Source organism: Lonchura striata, chromosome 15 (assembly GCF_046129695.1).
Source record: "Lonchura striata isolate bLonStr1 chromosome 15, bLonStr1.mat, whole genome shotgun sequence".
NCBI classification, from domain to species: Eukaryota; Metazoa; Chordata; class Aves; order Passeriformes; family Estrildidae; genus Lonchura; species Lonchura striata.
In genome coordinates, this window is record NC_134617.1 from 1,845,779 (window position 1) to 1,864,648 (window position 18,870).

The window sequence follows — 18,870 nt, forward strand, 5'->3', positions numbered from 1 at the left end:
GGACACGGTTTGGTGGTGGCCTTGGCAGTGTTAGGTCTGTACCAGACCTGAGGACCTCAAAGGCCTTTCCAAACCTGACTGATGCAGTGACTCCGTCCCAAGCCCTCCCTGAGCCCGTGCCCGCCGCCCCCGCCGTGCCAGTGCCCGCTCAAAGGGGACATTGTGCATTGTGGCCGTGCCCAGCCGCGGTGCCGGGCGGGCAGCGAGCAGCCCTGCCCCTGCCAGCCCTCTGCCAGCCCTCTGCCCGTGCCACTGCACGCATGGGCTGCTGCCTGGGGACCCCCTGGCACCAGGACCTGGCGCTGGGATGCACAGGTAAGGTGCCCGTGGGGCTCCTGCCATGGGCTGGGACCCCTGGGGACACTCTGGCAGTGGGCACTGGCCCCTCTGGCTGCTTGCCTTTCCTCTGGGATGGCTCCTGGTGCTCCCTCCTCTTGGATTGGGGGTGTGGGGAGTGATGCAGGAGGTTTTGGCCAGGATGGCGCTGGGGATGGTTTATTCCCATGTTGTTGGTTGTCCCCCTCCCTGCCCAGGAGCTCTCCAAGCACACCCGTGGGGTGCTGGCATCCCCCAGGGCACCGTTCCCATTCCAGCATGTCCCAGTGAGCTGGAGGAGGGACGTGGCCCAGGGCCAGCCACCGTGGCCACGTGTGCCCCAGCAGGGCCAGAAGGTGCCTGGAGGAGCCAGCCCTGGAGCCAGGAGTGCAGCCCTGAGTGCTGGGACCCAGGGCTGGAGCTGTTCCTGCCCACTGCTACAAAATATTTTGGCACTGAGGAGATCAGTGAGTCACTGGCACGGCTGGGAACGACTCCCCAGCTGCAGTTTCAATTGGTCCTTTGAAAAAAACAGCTCCCAGTTCCCTTTCTGAGCCTGGCTCCAATGAAAATAAACACTGAACCCGTGAGAGCAACCAGAGGGAGCCCCAGCCCCTTCCTGGCTCTGGGGACACATGGACAGGCCCTGTCCTGCTGCTGGCAGAGGTGGCACATCCCAGGGATGCCTGTCAGGCAGGGAGAGCCTTGCCAGGGATCTGGACACCTCTGCCCCCCCTCCGTGTTCCCCAGGTGAGGAGTGTGAGTCCTGCTGGCCCCGCTGCCCCGAGCTCCTGCCCCGCGGGGAGCGCCTGCACCGCCGGGGACAATGCTGGAGGGACACGGCCACGGCAGCGGGGACACTGCCACAGGGCATGGCACCAGGTACCCGTCCCCAGGGCATGGCACCAGGTACCCAGCCCCATCCCCAGGGAATTGCATCAGGGACCCAGCCACAGGGCATGGCATCAGGGACCCATCCCCATCTCTATCCCCAGGGCATGGCATTGGGTAGCCAGCCCCAAGGAATGGCACCAGGGACACTTCCCCAGGGCATGGCATTAGGGACCCATCCCCATCTCCAGGGAATGACATCAGGGACCCATCCCTAGGGAATGGCACCAGGGACCCATCCCCATCCCATCCCATCCCATCCCATCCCATCCCATCCCATCCCATCCCATCCCATCCCATCCCATCCCATCCCATCCCATCCCATCCCATCCCATCCCCATCCCATCCCATCCCATCCCATCCCATCCCATCCCATCCCATCCCATCCCATCCCATCCCATCCCATCCCCAGGGAATGGCACCAGGCACTCACCCCAGGCCCTGCCAGGGTGTGCTGGGCACGGAGAGGGGGGGAAGGCAGCGAGGAGTGGAGCAGGGGCAGGAGCCAGCTCACATTTAGTTCTGCCTCTGCCTCTTTTCACTTCCCCTTCTCCATCTCCTCGTGTGGAGGGGACGGAGCTGCCACATGAAACTTTGTTAAGACTTTGTTAAACGTGGAGCCTTTTCTTTCAAAGCAAAACTTACTCATGACCTGTCCAGCCCTGGGCTGCTCTTTTCTACTTGCTAGCTCTACATAAGAATTCTATTTCTCTACATAAGAATTCTATTTCTCTTCATAAGAATTCTATTTTTCTAAATAAGAATTCTATTTCTGCATGCAAATACCAATTTATTTGAGTGGCTGGCAAAGCTGGCTCAGTAAAAAGTACTGTAGAGCAGATTTCTGGCCAAAGAAGTGACTTTAAAAAGCTGCTGCACATTCCAGCTCCACATCTCCAGGTACATGTTTATCTTACAGATCTACTCTGATTACTGACCAAAATTGGGGTTTAATCTGGTTATCCCTCCACTGCTAATGCAGCTGTGGAAGAGCAGGGATGGAGTTTTGTGTGCCTCAGCTTTCATTAACATAATTAGCAGCTCAAGTTGCAGGCCCTGAATCCTTTATGGCAATAGCTGATGATGTGTGGAGCAGGGAGAATGCTGCTTGGATTTTGGATACCCAGCAGAGCATCCAGGGGAGAAAATCTCATTTTGATTTTCACATTTTTGAACAAAGAGTTTTGCAAGGCCTCGGCTCTCCTGTGCTGGGCAGTTGAGACCTCCAAAAAAAAAAAAAAAAAATCTCTGCTGGGGATTCACCTTCTAAAAGATCTGCTCATCTGAGGGTCTGGCCAGGAGAAAGGAGGGAAAAATCCTCACTCCAGTGCTGGAAAAAAAGCCCAGCATGAAGGGAGTGATGGAGTTAGATCCCACGGATCTCTCCAACCTGGAGCATGACTTCAGGCTGGTTCCCCAGCCAGCTGTGCAGGGCTGTGCTCCCAGGAGCTCTCAGCTGGGGCAGCACCTCCAAGAGCTCTGCCACAGCATCTCCCAGCTGCTCTGCTGTGTCCCCCCTCTCCAGGCAAGGCTGGGCTGGAGGAGCAGAGCAGCCCCGCTGCCGAGGCAGGACACGGCTCCCCAGACCCCTCCGTGCTGCTGCTGGCTCTCAGGGACACCTTCTCCCCAGGTAAGGAGCTGCCTGGGGCACCTCACAGATTTCGGGTCTCACCTTGGTGGCTGAAGGACGAGGACGGGCTGGGTTTGTGTGGTGTGAGCATCACAGCCAGCCTGGAGGATCTGGTGGTCCTGGCAGGGTGGCAGGGGTGGCTCTGGGTGGCAGGGGTGGCTCTGGGTGCCACGGAGCTCCTTCTCCTCCCCTTTCATCCTCCTCCCTTCCCTCCCAAGAGCTCTCGCTCTCCTTCTCCGTGGAGAGCCGCTCCTGCCGCTGCCGCAATTCCCAGCTCCAGGAAGCTGCCAGGAAGAAGCTGTGGGCTCTGGAGAGCGATGACAGAAGTGTCTGTGCCCTGTTCAAGGTACAAACCCCGTGCCAGCAGGCTGGAATGCTCCTGGAGTGGTGGCAAGTGTGCTGGGGTACCAAAGCCAGCTGAGGAGCTCCTCCAAGGCCGCTGCAGGGGACTCTGGAGGGGACTGGAATGATGGGGAAGATGAACTTGATGGCAAATGAGAGGCAAAGCTGAGCCTTGTGTAGTTTTGGGGGAGCTGAGCCTAAACAACCAGGAATTCCCAGGGCTGGGATCACCAAACCCGTGTCCCTGCTGGAGGTGACAGCTCCGGACAGGCTCAGAGTTCTCAGGCTGGGTTTGATATAAACAAATCCCAGCTGCAGAGAGGATGCCTGGCCTGAACTCTGCTTCCCTGCTGGAACTCAAGGCTCCAGGAGTGTGCCCTGATGCTGCTTCGTGTCCCCCGTGCAGGAGCTGTCAGCCAGGCTGGTGTGCACGCAGGCACACGAGGATCGCTTCCTCCTCACCTTCAAAACCCTGGAGGAAGTCTGGAAGTTTTCCACCTACCTGACTTTAGGTAATGTTTCCATGGCCTCAACAGGCAGTGTGAGGAGGGATTTTGGAGAAGGCATTGCCTGACACTGCAGAGCTGTAATGTTCAGGGTGGACAGTGAGAAATTAATTAGAAAACTTTGCAATCTGTTGTTTATGAAATCTCTGTTTGGATCAGAGAGAATCAGAATTTAGGAAATTTTGGAGACAAAATTAGAAGCTTTTGCCTGACACTTGGAAATCCCCAAGAGCCTTCCTGCTCTTGGGAAGGAGCTGCTGATCCTGATCCCCCTCTTGGCTTCTCAGGGTACGTGGGGACCTGCCTGGAGCAGCTGCTCCTTGCCCAGGAGTTCTGGCTGGACTGTGCCCTGGTGGAGGACACGGAGCTCAGGGTCACCGTGGATGAGGAGCACCTGGCCACCATCTACATGGATCTGCTGCTGCAGGAAGGTGTGATGGGAATTTGAGAGAACCCCGGGCTTGGTCAGGGGTCTCGTGTGCTGGAAAAGTCTCTCCTCCAACCCAAGCTTCCATAGAAAGGCTCAGCAGTCTCTGTTGTTGGGTCTCAAGGCAGTTTATTGCAAGTTATCTAAAGGATTTTCTTCTTGGGCTGAAGCTGTTGGGTCACACACTCCTGACACCCTCACTGTCTGCTGTCTTCTTCTTCTCTCCCCCTGCCCAGGGCTGCTGCTGTCTTTTATATGATATATTATATGTTATATGTTTACAGTTTCCCCCCAATACCTACTACCTATGTTACAAGGTGCTTTTCTACTCTAAACCAATCTGTGAGTGCCAACATCACCAAGAACATGGAGGCGAGGAAGAAGAAGGAGGAAGAACAGGATCAGCCCACTTTCCTCCATCTTAGAACTTCTGACCCCCATGTACAAAGTAAAAACCCCCCTGGACAGGTGTTAAAACCCCCCTGTACAACACTAAACAATTTTCCCCTCTACTTTGTAACTACTTTTACTATCCCATCTAACCCTTTGTAACTGCTTGTTCCACCTCCAAAGTTGGTAACTCATTCCATGGCTCAAACCCAAAATCCCAGCTGTTTGCAGCTGCCTGCCAGGGTCTCAAATGCTTCTGACCAAGGCCTCGAACCTCTAAAAATGTCTGAGGGACATTTGGAGTTCCGACAGGAATGCACACGTGGGGAATTCCTGGGAATCCTCCAGCAGGGCTGTGCTGGAGCCGCCGATGCTGCTCCAGCCTCGGACTCTCCCTCTGCAGGGAACTTTTTCTGCAGGGCGGTGCCTGGCGTCTGCAAGGTGGAGCAGGAGGGAGAGGAGGGTCTGCAGCTCTGCAGGAACGAGCTGGTCCATGTGAAGAGCATTGGGCAGGATTCCAAGTGGGAAGGGATGTCCCTGCTGACGGGGCAGCGAGGCGTGGTGCCCGTGACAGCTCTGGAGCCAATACCTCACCCCTTTTACCAGTAAGTGGTGAATTAACGGGCTCAGGCCAGGATTCTTTCCTGATCCTGATGCATGACTGGCACCAAGGCTGGCTGGGAAAATCCTCTTGACCCTGGCAGAGGGCAAGAGCCTCACAATTCCGTGAGGATATTTCCAGGAGGATCCACGTTAGGCATAAAGACTGGAATCAGTGCAGGTGCTGTCCATGGGACACAGCAAGGACATGCTCCTACTTCAGATGTGGTTTTTTGTTCAGATGTGCTTTTTGTAAGCTATTGATTGAGGCCATACATGAGATTATCTCTGATTAACAGATGAAGAAGTGGCAGAAAAAAGTCAGGCAATGCCAGCCAGAGTGGGGCTTCACACCGGTCACCCGGCTGAGCCTTTTACTTGGAGAAAGATGGCAAATTTATCCTGCTCCTCCCCAGTGGTGTGACACCATCCCTGGGCTGGCCTGAGGTGCTCACAGAGGAGCAGTGAGGGTCCCTTTTGCCTTGCAGGTGGTTCCTGAGGAGTTATGCTGTGAGTTTTGGCCTCTCCCAGGAGATCAGTGGGACGAGCTCTCGGGCCATTGGTGAGTGACACCTGTGCAAGGCAGTGTCCCAGGGCTGGGCATGTCCCAAAACCCAGGTTGGGCCAAAAATGAGCACAATCCCATTTGTTGTTCTGGGACTGACCCCACTGGAGCAGCTCTAAGGGAATGCTGCATCTCTGGACTCTGGAATGCAGATCAGAAGTTGAAAACCACGTTCTGAGGAACACAGGGAGCAGAGAGCTGCTGGTGACACCCTTCTGCCAGTGACCTTTCCCTGTCCCACGTCAATTTTATGTTTCTTTTAATTCTTTCAGAAGTCAGGTTTCAAATCATGAGGTTCTCACCTTGTGCTCACACGAAACCTGTGCCCACCACCGCCCTTAACCCCAGCCCAGTTCAGAGCAAGCTGGACACAGGAGGTCCCTGCAGGTGTGACTTTGTCACAGAGGGATGGATGTTTTCACTGTCCAGGATTTCACTCCTAGCAGAGCTGAGATAGGGCAGTGTCTGTGAAAATTCGTATTTCCAGTCACCTTCCAGGCTGCAGCTCGCAGAGGTGTGGAGTTTATCCATCCCTCTTTTATTTTGTATTATAATCCACTTCTCAAGGAGAAATGGCAGAGAGCTGGATCCGAGGTCACATTTCAATCTTAGGGGAGAGAGAGGCCGCCCTCTCCAGCTGGAATCATGGCCTCTCCCTGCCCAGGTCTTTTCCAGTGAGGAGGTTTTAGCAGGGATCCCGCCAAAATTCCTTTTTTTGCCTTGGTTTCCCAGTCAGAGGCAGGTGCATCGCCACCAAGGACCACAGAGGAGCAGCGTGGGATGAGCTGAGCTTCTCCAGAGGAGATCCTATAGAAATCATTGGTTTCTTCATCCCTGGGCTGCCCTGGTTTGTGGGCAGATCCCTCAGCACCAGGAGCATTGGCTTCGTTCCCACCCGACACGTAAATCCCGAGGCTTGCGAACCTCTGTGAGTTCATTTCAATTCAATTCTGGAGAAAAGGGAGAGGAGGCTCCAAATCCCACCTCAAGGCTGTGTGAGAGCCTAGGGCAGGTGATTTCCTCTGCAGGACCTTCACAGAGGGTGGGTTTGAGCTGTGAGCAGAAGCTTTGGCCAGGCTCTGCCACAGCCCAAAGAAATTGCCTTTCACCTGCCTCAGGTGATTCTTGGAGAGGAACAGATCCAGCCCTGGGCTAATCTGGCTTCCTGCAAGCTGGCTTCCCAGTTTGTCCTAGAAATGTCTTCAGTTTGTAGCTCTGAGGGGCTGGGAGCCTGGCAAGGGTGGGGAGAGAATTCCCTGCCAAGGAAACAAATCTTGCCCTGGGTTTGGAGGCAGAACTGGTGCAGAGCAGAATTCCAAACCCTCCCAAGGACACAGCACGAGCTGTCCAGGGAGGGAGGGTGGTAAATGCCACCCTGACCCAGCGGCTGTCTCTGTTGGTGGCTTCCATTCCATGCCCATCCCAAAAGGCTTCTCCAAGAGTCTGTGTAGGAGGAAAGGCTTTAACCAAGGTCTGCTGGGCTTTCCCCTCTCAGAGTCACTCTGGGTGAGGTGTAGCACTTTTCTCTGACACTCCAGAAGGGACAGAGCAGATCAGGTGTCACACTGTGACACAAAATAATTCACAGTAGCAGGCTAGTAAAAGGAAAGAAAAAGAACTTTAAAAAGCTAACTTTTTTTTTGACTCCACTATATATACATTAGTAAAAATGACAGTGTGTTGGAGGGTGAAACTGCCACCTCTCCAACCACACTGGTCAGACCAACAGTTTATCAATTTTCTCTACTCACAAAAAAACATACAAAACAATCATTATTTACATGAACATGCATTAAAAAACTCAGTTAAAATATGTAAATATCAAAAGGTATAAGAACTTTAAAAAAAAACTTTCAAACTCTCAAAAGAACAAGACAACAATCAGGTGGTATCCTGTGGCTTCTGGACTCCAAAAAAGACCAATAGGTCCTTTCCTGTGGGGCCTTTCTGCTCCTTCATGGAACAGAAGGGATGGGGAAGTGTCAGAACCTGTGGTATTGATGATTCTGAGATTGCAGAAAGTCTCTGTCTGTCAGCCCCGCTGCCAAAGCAGAAGCCATAATTGGTCTGTGCTGGTTTCCAGGTTGTTTATTCTGTTTATCTCTCACATGTTCTGCTGCCCTGCCCAGCTCTGTCCTGCAGGGCAGCGTGTGGGGCTCTGCCCTCAGTGGGATGTGACAAACATTAAATACCAGAAACTCCCTGGGCTGGATTTACAAGAACGTGCCAATATCTGTCACCTACGTTGGACAGTGTGTCCCCAGCCTGAACCAACAGAAAAATGCCAACACCACAGTGAAACATGGAGGGCATGAAGAAGGAGAAAAAGGACAAGGCACACCCAATTTCCTCCATCTTGTCCCCTTTGGACCCCTCATCTAGAATCCTAAATTTTACTTCTGCACCCGTGCCACACTTAATTATTACTGATATCAAACACTGAGAGCTGGTAATTGATCCTGTAAGATTGAAAACTCTTTTCCATGGGCAGAGATCACAGCCAGTGTCTCTGGGGGCTCTGTCCAGGGGGGTTCCTGACCCCTGCCAGGGTCCCGGAGCTGCCAGGGCAGCCAGAGGGAAGCCCTGGACTCCCACAGGGAAGGTGTCCAAAATCCTGTGTTCATCTACAACATAATGTCTGTGGTGGGAGGAAGAGAAGAGATGGAAAAACTTCCCTTCCCTTCCCATCCCACCCCACCCCATGGGCCAGCTGCAGTGCCAGGGGCTGGTGACACGCTAACTCTTTTCTCCTGCCCCACCCCAGGGGAAAGGGCTTTGTGTTTCTGAGCGAAGAGGAGAAGTCCCCAGTGCTGCACCTCCCCTTCAATGGTGACGAGCAGCACTTTGCCACCCTGCTGGGGGACCTGGCACACACGGACATCACCTCTGTGTACAGGCTGGGTGAGTGTCCCCTCTCCTTATATCCCAGTCCCTGCATCCCCGTGGGCCTGGAGTGCTGGGGGTATTCTCAGTTCAGTCAGAGAGAAAATGAAAGTTTCTAACCAGGCAGAAGCCTGGGAAACAGTTGGGAAAGAATGTAAATAATTCTTTATCTCTCTTGTTGTTCACATTGTTTGTAGATAGGTTCTGCCACTGTGCATCATTCACTACACACCAATGGAGTGAGATGTTTTCACTTCAGGACCAATAGAATTGGTCTGGATGAAGCTCTCTATAAAAAGAGCGGTGTGTTTGAAATAAATCAGAGTTTTATTTCTCACCTCCTGATCTGGAGTCATTTCACACCGACCTGCCTCAACAGCGTCAGAGAGCCCCACGATCATGGCAGTGCCATGGAGGCAACCTCTGGGGTGGAGGCAGCACAAACCCGTGCTCAGCCTGGTGATGGAGGCTGGAGGTGACCTCGGGAGGTGGCCCTGCCATGCTGGAGTCTGCAGGGACCTTCTCTGCTGCCAGGGCAGCTCCCGAGCTGGGCTTCACCCTGGCAGATGCTGCTCTGCACTGAGCCTGGCCTGAAGGACCAGGATCAGGGTTTTTGGGGGCTCTCACTTCCTCTGTTCTGGCTGGGTGGCTTTGGGGCTCAGCTGATTCCTGCACATTGACACTGACCAAGGATTTGGGGTTTTGTTTTCTCTTTGCACAGCTGGTTTTGAAGCCACAGCCGCGTTCCCACAAGTGCCACCAGGTGAGTATGAGGAGGGGACAGAGGGGGAGGCTTTGGTGGTGGCTTTTGAGGGTGAATTTGGACGGGAGGAAACATCAGAGAATGGTTTGGGTTGGGAGAAACCTTAAGGGCCATCCAGCCCCACCCTCTGCCATGGTCAGGGACACCTTCCACTATCCCAGGTTTCTCCAAGCCCTGTCCAACCTGGCCTTGGACACTTCCAGGGGTGGGGCAGCCACAGGGAACATTTCTTCCTGATCCCACTGTGCTTTCCCTGTCCCTTCCAGAGGCTGCTCTCCATGGCAGTAGAGAAATCCAAGTGCTCCAGTCTTGGGAGGAAATCAATGACTGGGCTACCAGCAGCACCTCAGAGCTGTCCAGCCCGGGGAGTGAAACAGCCCCTACCACCCTGGACGATGTTCTCCTGGAGAAGCTGGACGACTTGGATTATCCCAAATTCTTCATCGACCTCAACGCTGGACACATGGAGGATGCTGATGTCTTTGACCCCATATTGACCTTCCTCAACCAAGACAGTTTTGTGCCCAGTTTTCAAAGCTTTTATGATCTCAGCTTTTCCTTTCTCCACTCCACTTTTTATGGTTTCTCTGATGAGGATGAACTGGTCCTGTACCTCGAGACTTCCCGGAACTGGGCCAAGAGGACTCGTTCAGTTTGGGCTCACGTCAGGCTCTGTTTCCTCTTGGGGAAGCTCTGCATCAAAAGGGTCAAGTTCTCCCAGGCCCGGGTGTACTTTGAGGAAGCCATGAGTGTCCTGGACAGGGGCTTTGGGGACCTGCCCCTGCTGGCAGCGCTGCACGTCAGCCTCGCCTCCATCTACCTGAAGCAGAACATGAAGCACAAGTTCTCCTCGCTGCTGGGGAAGACGGTGACCCTGCTCGTGTGCCTGCCTGGCCGCTCCTTCAGCTCGGAGAATGAGCTGGAGCTCCTCACCTACATCCTGAGGGAATCCATCGCTGTGGGCAATGCTCCGCTGGAGGCCCGGGTCTGCTTCCTCATTGCCAAGCTCTTCCTGCAGCTGGGCAGAACCGAGGAGGTGCTGCCCTTTTTGGAGCACCTCCAGTGCCTCAGCAGCGCCTGGCTCAGCCCAGGCACCCGTGCTGGGCCACTGGATGCCACCGCCACCTTGGGCTACCTCTATGCCAAGAAGTGCCTGCCGAACATCGCGCTGGCCTCCGTCAGGTCCTTTGTTCCCAGCAGCGCCAAGGGGACACCGAGCCCCATCTGGAGAGCTGGCTTCATCCTCCAAAACGCTTCCAAGCTCCTGGGGCGGCAGCAGCCGGACGGGAGCAGCATGCCAGCGCTGGCCTGCCCATACCTGGCGCAGGCGCTGCGGTTCTGCTGCGAGGGCAGGGCGGTGCCCATGCAGAGGATGCTCTGCGCCGTGCTCTGCAGGACGTGCCTCCAGCACGGGCTGCTGGACGGGGCCGCTGGCTACGCGGCCAGGGCGGCGGCCCTGGGCAGGCAGCTGGGCGAGGAGGAGGCCTTGGAGTCCTCGCTGGCCTTGGGCTGGGTGCTCCTGCTGCAGCAGCGGCCGGGCGCTGCCGGGGACGTGCTGCGGCGGCTGCTGCGCTCGCTGCGCGGCGCGGCCTGCGAGACGCCCGGCGGGGCCGTGCACAACCTGCTGGCCATGGCCCTCGCGGCCCAGGGCCGCGTCCAGGAGGCCGCAGAGAACTTCCTGAGGGCCCTGCACAAGGCCAAGGAGACGGGCAGCAGGAGGAACCAGGCCGTGGCCCTGGCTAACCTGGGCCAGCTGAGCCTCTCGTGCGGGGCCGCCCAGCTGGCCGAGCTCTACCTGCTGTGGTCGGTGCGGCTCTACGCCGAGCTCCAGAGCCAGCACGAGCTGGACACGGAGCTGGCACAGGTGCTGCTGTGGCTGGCACAGGCCATGCTGGACAGGCAGAGGGTGGGAGATGCCAAACTCTGCTACGAGCTGGCGCTGGGGTTTGGCCTGAAGTGGCAGAACCTGAGGAGTGAGTACAGAGGGCAGCCGGGCGGCGCTCAGCCCCGCCAGGTGCCCAGCGCTGTGCCCTGAGCTGTCCTTGTCCCCGTCCCTGTGCCACACAGGTCAGCTGCACGCCACGGAGCGTCTGTGCCACTTCTACAGCCGAGTGTGCCCCGACCTGCAGGCCAGCATCACCTACCACGAGCACTGGGCGTCCCTGGCACGGCAGCTGCAGGACAGGGAGCTGGAGGCCAGTGCCAGGCAGGCTCTCAGCCAGCTCTACCAGGCTGTGGGCACAGCTGAGTGAGTCCTGGGGCTGTGCCACGCTGCCAGAGTGCAGTGCCTTTGCCGGGGTGTGCCTCGGGCAGGGTGTGGTGGCTCCGTCTGCCCCACAGTTCTGGCTCTGAGATTTATGAGCTGTCAGCTGTGCCCTGGGAAGGAGCAGCTCAATGTCAACCAGAGCTGGGCAAACATTGTCCCAGACAGAGCTGGAATCTGGCCAAACAAAGTTTTCCAGGACACATCCAGCCTTCAGCAGGGTGACAGGGAATTCATTGCTTCCTTTGGAAGCTTATCCCAATGATTAATCAGCACTGCCCAGCAAGAACAGGCTCCTTATCTGCTCTTGGAGCAAGTCTGGGTGCAGCCTCAAGCTGCCAAGGCTGCCCTTCCCGTATCTGCTGTGATACTGTCCCCAGGGAGGTGCTTAAAACCCACAGGAGGTGCTTAAAACCTGGTATCAGCTCACCTTTAATCTCCTGCCTAACACTGCAGGATGAGAGGAGAGGAGAGGAGAGGAGAGGAGAGGAGAGGAGAGGAGAGGAGAGGAGAGGAGAGGAGAGGAGAGGAGAGGAGAGGAGAGGAGAGGAGAGGAGAGGAGAGGAGAGGAGAGGAGAGGAGAGGAGAGGAGAGGAGAGGAGAGGAGAGGAGAGGAGAGGAGAGGAGAGGAGAGGAGAGGAGAGGAGAGGAGAGGAGAGGAGAGGAGAGGAGAGGAGAGGAGAGGAGAGGAGAGGAGAGGAGAGGAGAGGAGAGGAGAGGAGAGGAGAGGAGAGGAGAGGAGAGGAGAGGAGAGGAGAGGAGAGGAGAGGAGAGGAGAGGAGAGGAGAGGAGAGGAGAGGAGAGGAGAGGAGAGGAGAGGAGAGGAGAGGAGAGGGAGAGGGCTGGGACAGGCCATACATCTTGAAGGCAATCAGATCAAAGAGTGGAGAGCCAGTTCCCAGCCCCAGAAGGACAAATGGGCAGGGTTGTCCCCAGCTGGGATGTTCACCTCCCCAGCCAGGGCACGGTGAGTGCAGGGGGAAGGTATTTAGGGAGCAGATGCCTGTCATGTGAGTGGTGTTATTTAGGATCACAAAGCACCCCATTCCCTGGGGCCAGCTTGCCAGCAGGAGAGACACCAAGCAAAAAAAATCTGCCCTGGACACTGCTGGCTCTCCCTGTGTCCAGCCCTCTGGCTCATCCCACCACCTGGCCCTGGGTGCTCCAATGACCAGGGGCTGGAAAAGGGGCTTGGACGTGGAGCCAGAGCTCTCTCCATGGCTGCACGAGGGACAAACACCAGGCAAAGGGGTGGGTTTGGGTGCCAGGTGCTGTCTGGGAGATGTAAGTACAAGCATTCCCTGCCTGTGCTCCCATGTGGAGCTGGGACTGACTTTGGAACTCGGTTTAGGGGGGCAGATTTGGTTTGTAGGCGACCTGCATGAAGCCCTCTTAATCACCCAGGGATGAGGAGCAGCCTGAGTGGGACCACTGGTGTCCTGAATTGTCCTAAGGTGGCCAAATACCCAATAAACCTGGGCATTAAAGCAGGGAGAAGTCCGTGATCTTACCAGGACACATTGCTCAGAGCTGAGAATGTCCTTTGGTAGCTACAGGAGGAGAGGGCAGGGGGTCAGTGCCATGGGGAGGTGGCCCGGGGACATCTCTGTGACTTCTCTGAGGTGGCTTTTTGCCTGTTGCCACCACAGGGCTTTGAGACAATCCCTGGACTGCACCAAGCAGAGCCTGAGGATCTTCATCGACCTCGAGGAGGTTGCGAAGGCAGCAGAGGCCTGGCTGCAGGCAGGAAAACTCTATTATCTCCTGCAGGAGGACGAGCTGGTGGAAATGTACTTCCAGGTATGGAGCTGGGCAGCTCCTTTTGGGGCTGGGAAACCTGGGAGGGAAAGTTCTGAGCACTGTAAAGCTGCTGCTGGAACGAGGAGCTCTTGCCTTACCCTGAATTTCCTCTCTTTCTTTCCATCCACTGAGTTTAGAGGATTTTGGGGTGAAAAGAAGTGAATTCATTGAGTCAGAAAGTGACGTGGGAGTGCCAAAAGAAGCAGGAGGTGCCAAGTGAGCAGTTCCCATTGAAATATCCATAAATAAGGGATAAATGCCAGGGAAGTCCTTGGAGTTAAAGACTTCTGGCACCTCTCCATCTCCAGCATTACTTTATCAGCTGAGCTGCAAAGTGGAAGAGCAGCTCCTAAAATCTGGGGTTTATTTAATCACATCAATGTCTCTGCCTTTCCAAATGTCACTCCAGCCCCTTTTTCCTTCCAGGCAGCCATCCAGACTGCTCTGAAAGGGGACAACCTCACCTTGGCCATGGATCTTTATGAGAAAGCAGGTGACACCTTCTTCAACGGCAGCCGGAACAGGGCCCAGGCACTGGAGTTTTACAGGGTATGGAGCCCTCGGAGCATTTCTGTCCCTGTGTCCCCACAGGGTGCTGGCTGGGGGGGCTTTGTCCCAAGGATGGAGGGTGGAGAGGGATGGGGTGATCCTGAGGGTGCCAGGAGCACAGGTTTGCAAAAAAACCCAGAGATTGTTTGGGATTGGGAATGGGCTCCTTCCATTACAAATCCTGGTGCTGTTGAGTGTGAGCTGGTCACTCCTGGGTGCACCCAGTCAGAATTCCAGGCACCCAAGTGTCAGCTATTGATGATTCTGAAATTGTAGAAAGTCTCTGTCTGTCAGCCCCACTGCCAAAGAAGAAGTTGTAATTAATCTGTGCTGGTTTCCAGGTTGTTTATTCTGTTTATCTCTCACATGTTCTGCTGCCCTGCCCAGCTCTGTCCTGCAGGGCAGCGTGTGGGGCTCTGCCCTCAGTGGGATGTGACAAACATTAAATACCAGAAACTCCCTGGGCTGCATTTACAATAATGTGCCAATATCTGTCACCTACGTTGGACAGTGTGTCCCCAGCCTGAACCAACAGAAAAATGCCAACAGCACAGTGAGACATGGAGGGCATGAAGAAGGAGAAAAAGGACAAGACACACCCAATTTCCTCCATCTTGTCCCCTTTGGACCCCTAGTCTAGAATCCTAAAATTTTACTTTTGCACCCATGCCACACTTTATTATTTACATCAAACCCTCAGAGCTGGTAATTGATCCTGTAAGATTGAAAACTCTTTTCCATGGGCAGAGATCACAGCCAGTGTCTCTGGGGGCTCTGTCCAGGGGGTTCCTGACCCCTGCCAGGGTCCCAGACCTGCCAGGGCAGCCAGAAGGAAGTTCTGGATTCCCACACCCAAGGAAGGGCAGAGATGTGAGGCTCAGGCTTTGAGAGCCATGCTCTGGAATTTAAAACTCATTTTCAATGGAAAGAAGGGACTAAAACCTAAACCTGCAGTGCCCATCCCCTGCTTTGCCCCTTGTCCTGCTGCTCTGCCACCCCTCTCAGGCAGTGCTGACCCCTCCAGGAACATCCTGAACTCACCATTCCCTCTCCTTAGGGAGGTGCTGTGCCCTTGGCCAGGAAGCTCAAGGCCACCCAGACAGAGCTGCGGCTGTTCAATAAACTGGCAGAGCTGCAGATCAGCCTGCAGGGCTACGAGAAGGCTCTGGAGTTTGCCACGCTGGCAGCCAGGCTCAGCCTCAGGGTCGGTGAGTGATTTACGCCCAAAAGTTACTGGGAGTTACTGGGAGTTACTGGGGAGTGGGTGATTATTTGGAGGGAGCCAGAGAATCTTGTGGATGAGAACAAGATCCATGTGAAAAGGGGCTCTCCTGCTTTCCTAACACTGCTTGGACCTACTCTTACCCAAAGTCAAGACATCTTTTTAAGGCCACTTCCCTTTTTGTCAGCTGTGTGACAGCAGAGGGTTTTTGTTACCCCAGAGCACAGGAAGTCTGGTGAAAGCACAGGTCTCAGCAGTTCCTCTCTGCCCTGGCTCTGCTAAAAACCTCACCCCTCCCCATTACAGAAATAGCTTGGATGGGCAAAATGCCAGCTTAAATGTCTGGGATGGGACCAGTCTTGTAACAGCCCCTTCTACCACCCAAAAAATAATCCCCTGGCTGAATGATACTCTGGGCCAATCAACCACCCTGCCCATGGCTCTGTTGTCTCTCAGAGTATCCGTGCCCACAGGCTGCTGAGAAAATGCATCCAAAGTGGCTCAGCAGAGCTGGGGATGGATTGAGCTGGATCAGCAACTTTGCCAGGGGATGCATGGCAGGAACTGGTTGATCCCACCTCTCTCTTGCAGGGGATCAGCTGCAGGAGCTGCTTGATCCCACCTCTCTTTTCCAGGGGATCAGCTGCAGGAGCTGGTTGATCCCACTCCTCTCTTTTCCAGGGGATCAGCTGCAGGAGCTGGTTGAATCCACTCCTCTCTTTTCCAGGGGATCAGCTGCAGGAGCTGGTTGAATCCACTCCTCTCTTTTCCAGGGGATCAGCTGCAGGAGCTGGTTGAATCCACTCCTCTCTTTTCCAGGGGATCAGCTGCAGGAGCTGGTTGATCCCACTCCTCTCTTTTCCAGGGGATCAGCTGCAGGAGCTGGTTGATCCCACCTCTCTTTTCCAGGAGATCAGCTGCAGGAGCTGGTTGATCCCACCTCTCTCTTGCAGGGGATCAGCTGCAGGAGCTGCTTGATCCCACCTCTCTTTTCCAGGAGATCAGCTGCAGGAGCTGCTTGATCCCACCTCTCTTTTCCAGGAGATCAGCTGCAGGAGCTGCTTGATCCCACCTCTCTTTTCCAGGGGATCAGCTGCAGGAGCTGGTTGATCCCATCTCTCTTTTCCAGGAGATCAGCTGCAGGAGCTGGTTGCCTTCCACCGCCTGGCCACAGCCTATGACTTGCTGCACATGCACGAGATGGCCGAGGATTGTTACCTGAAGACCCTGGCCATGCGTCCCCCCGTGCTGCAGGGCTCAGCAGAGGCCCTGTACTACTGCAAGGTCTACTGGCACCTGGGCAAGCTGGCCCTGCACAAGCTGAAGGTGAGCAAGGAGCCCTCCCGTGCTGCTTGGACCGAGAGCTGAGGGTGGAGGTCGCATCTTCTGCCTTTGAAGGGGGGAAGGTAATTTGGAAAGAAGTGCTGGCACTTAGCAGCATTCCAGCGACATCAGGTCCTGCCTGGACCCCCCAGGCTCTGCCCCAGCTCCCTCCTGAGGTCCTCCCTAACGCCTGTGCCCTGCTCTCTGCTCAGGATGAAGAGGATGCAGCCTCCTACTTCCAGCTGGCCCTCGCCGCAGCCGCCGAGCTGGGAGACCAGGAGCTGCAAGCCCAGCTCCGTGCCAAGCTGGGTGCCATCCCCGGAGCCCCGGGGGGACCTGAGGGCACGCCAGGCTGTGCCACGGACCGGCCCCGGTGGCTGAGCCAAGGTGGGAGCGTGGTGTGACCCGTGTGCCACCCTGGGGACACCAGTGCAGCCACCCAGCAGGGTCCGTGTGCCCTCCAGGAGCGGCCCAAGAGAGGTCCTGCACCACGTCCTGAGGAGCTGGAAGGGTCTGGGCTGCTCCTCCCAAGCATTTGGGCTCCTGTCCCTTGTTTTTCGGGAGCAGGGCAGTGCCCAGGGCAGAGGTGGCACAGCCAGGGCAGGATGAGGCCCCAGCAGCGGGGCTGGAGCTGGGGTGCAGCAGGGCAGAGCTCCTGGGGGGTTCAGAAGTGCCCTGCTCGGGATGGGGATGGGGAGTGCTGCTTGTCCCCACAGCTGTCCCACGTCCTGCAGCAGCTCAGCCCGACCCAAAGGTGTCGGAAATAGCAACTCCTTTATTTACACCTGGTTTTAATCCTCGTCCGCTCTGCTCCACGAGCTCTGTGGTGACACCTCTGCCAAACCTTCTCCTGTAATAAAACACCACCAAAGCTTTTGGCAGTGAGGGACAGAATTAGGGAAGTGAGGAGGAACAAAGGGGCTGGTCCAGCCTCATCTGGGGGCAGAAAAAACCTGCTCAGGGGGAGGCAGAGCCCACCTCACCCCAGCCCTGCCACCCAACCCTGGGTGCAGCAGCACAGGAAAGGAGCGGAGGAACGGGAGCTGCTGGAGCCCCATCCCTGGAGGTGCCAAAACGCAGATGTGGCATTTGGGGACGCGGTTTGGTGCTGGGGGAATGGAGGGGCTGGATCACCTCGGAGGGATTTTCCAAGCGGAGCTGTTCTCCCGGGCTCATGGCAGGAATTCCCGGCTCTGCAGCTCAGCCAGACTGGCCACCAGAGAGCAATAAATGCTCATTTTTGCAGCGGGAGCGGCTTCCCTGTGAAAAACGCCAATCACTCGGTTTTTAAAATGTTAAAAGTTTCATAATAATAAAATGGTTGTAAAAATAGTAATACGATTAGAGTAATAAAGTTTAGAGTTAAGACAATGAGAGGACAATAAAAAGCAAAGAATTACTGATGTCCAGATGCTCTCAGACACTAAGTCACAAAAAAACATCTCTTGTGAACAAATGAATAACCCTAAAAGCAACTTCCTGTTGCATATTCATTGTCATGGTTTGACATTCATATATCTCATACATGATGCATAAATTTTTTCCAAATTAAGAACTTTTCTGGTTTTTGTCAACTTCTTCTCCTTAATCTTGGTGGTTCCAAAAAGACGGAGAGAAGGTGGAATAATGTTTGTCTTTTCTGATAAGGAGGCAGGAACTTTTTGTGGGCCCCCTTTGCTGCCATCTCTGTGTGAAGAGTTTCTTGATTATCTCATCTTCCTGCTTGAGCTTGTAACAAATCCTATATCGCAGACTTTCTATTTAACATTATGTTGTAACCTAAAACTGTATTTAATACACTACTTAAGAGAATTAATACAGCACAACTTTCTAACGTTACACATATAATATTTGTGAAAAGCCAGTGATGAAGTGTGCATTTTTCCCAATTTAACACGCCACTCAAGAGAACTAATACAGCACAACTTTCTAACATGGCACATATAATATTCATTGTAACATTTGCCAAAAGCCAATCATAAAATACACAAAATATGCATTTTTCACACCTGCAAACCCCGAGCTGGGCTTTCTGGAGCACAGGGAAGGAGGAGAGGTTTTCTCAGCTGATCTCTTTGCTTTGGCAACCTGTGGCCATCTGGGCCTCCCAGCCAGACCCAGCTCCCAGTCCCTCCTGCCCGTGCTGCCCTGCCTGGCTTGCTTCAATGCAGAATATTTATTTCCTCCCTGCTTCAGCTTCCTCTTCCAATCCCTTCGAGGCGTTCGTCACCGGGGCAATGATTATTTACTGCGTGTTTACCGAGCCTTGCTGCCGGGCAGCCTCACACCCTGCCCAGGGCAGGGGAATCTCCCTTGGGGTGAAATCCAGTGAGCTCGGGGCTCCCCAAAACCTTCCTGCCCCAGGGCACCCGATGGGCTGCCTGATCCTGATCCAGTGCAG

The 18,870-nt window shown here is 55.0% G+C and overlaps 1 protein-coding gene across 1 annotated transcript; it reads left to right on the top strand.

The window, feature by feature from the left end:
• Nucleotides 1–241: 241 nt before the first annotated feature.
• Nucleotides 242–16,873, top strand: SH3TC2 (SH3 domain and tetratricopeptide repeats 2). The gene is made up of 18 exons (XM_077786645.1): nt 242–315; nt 1,066–1,224; nt 2,732–2,836; nt 3,055–3,182; nt 3,585–3,690; nt 3,972–4,115; nt 4,905–5,106; nt 5,590–5,663; nt 6,399–6,594; nt 8,431–8,567; nt 9,271–9,312; nt 9,579–11,285; nt 11,380–11,560; nt 13,225–13,375; nt 13,802–13,924; nt 14,982–15,132; nt 16,276–16,472; nt 16,682–16,873. Exons 1-18 carry the CDS (start codon nt 261–263, stop codon nt 16,871–16,873), a joined length of 4,050 nt encoding a protein of 1,349 aa, XP_077642771.1. The 5' UTR covers nt 242–260.
• Nucleotides 16,874–18,870: the final 1,997 nt, after the last annotated feature.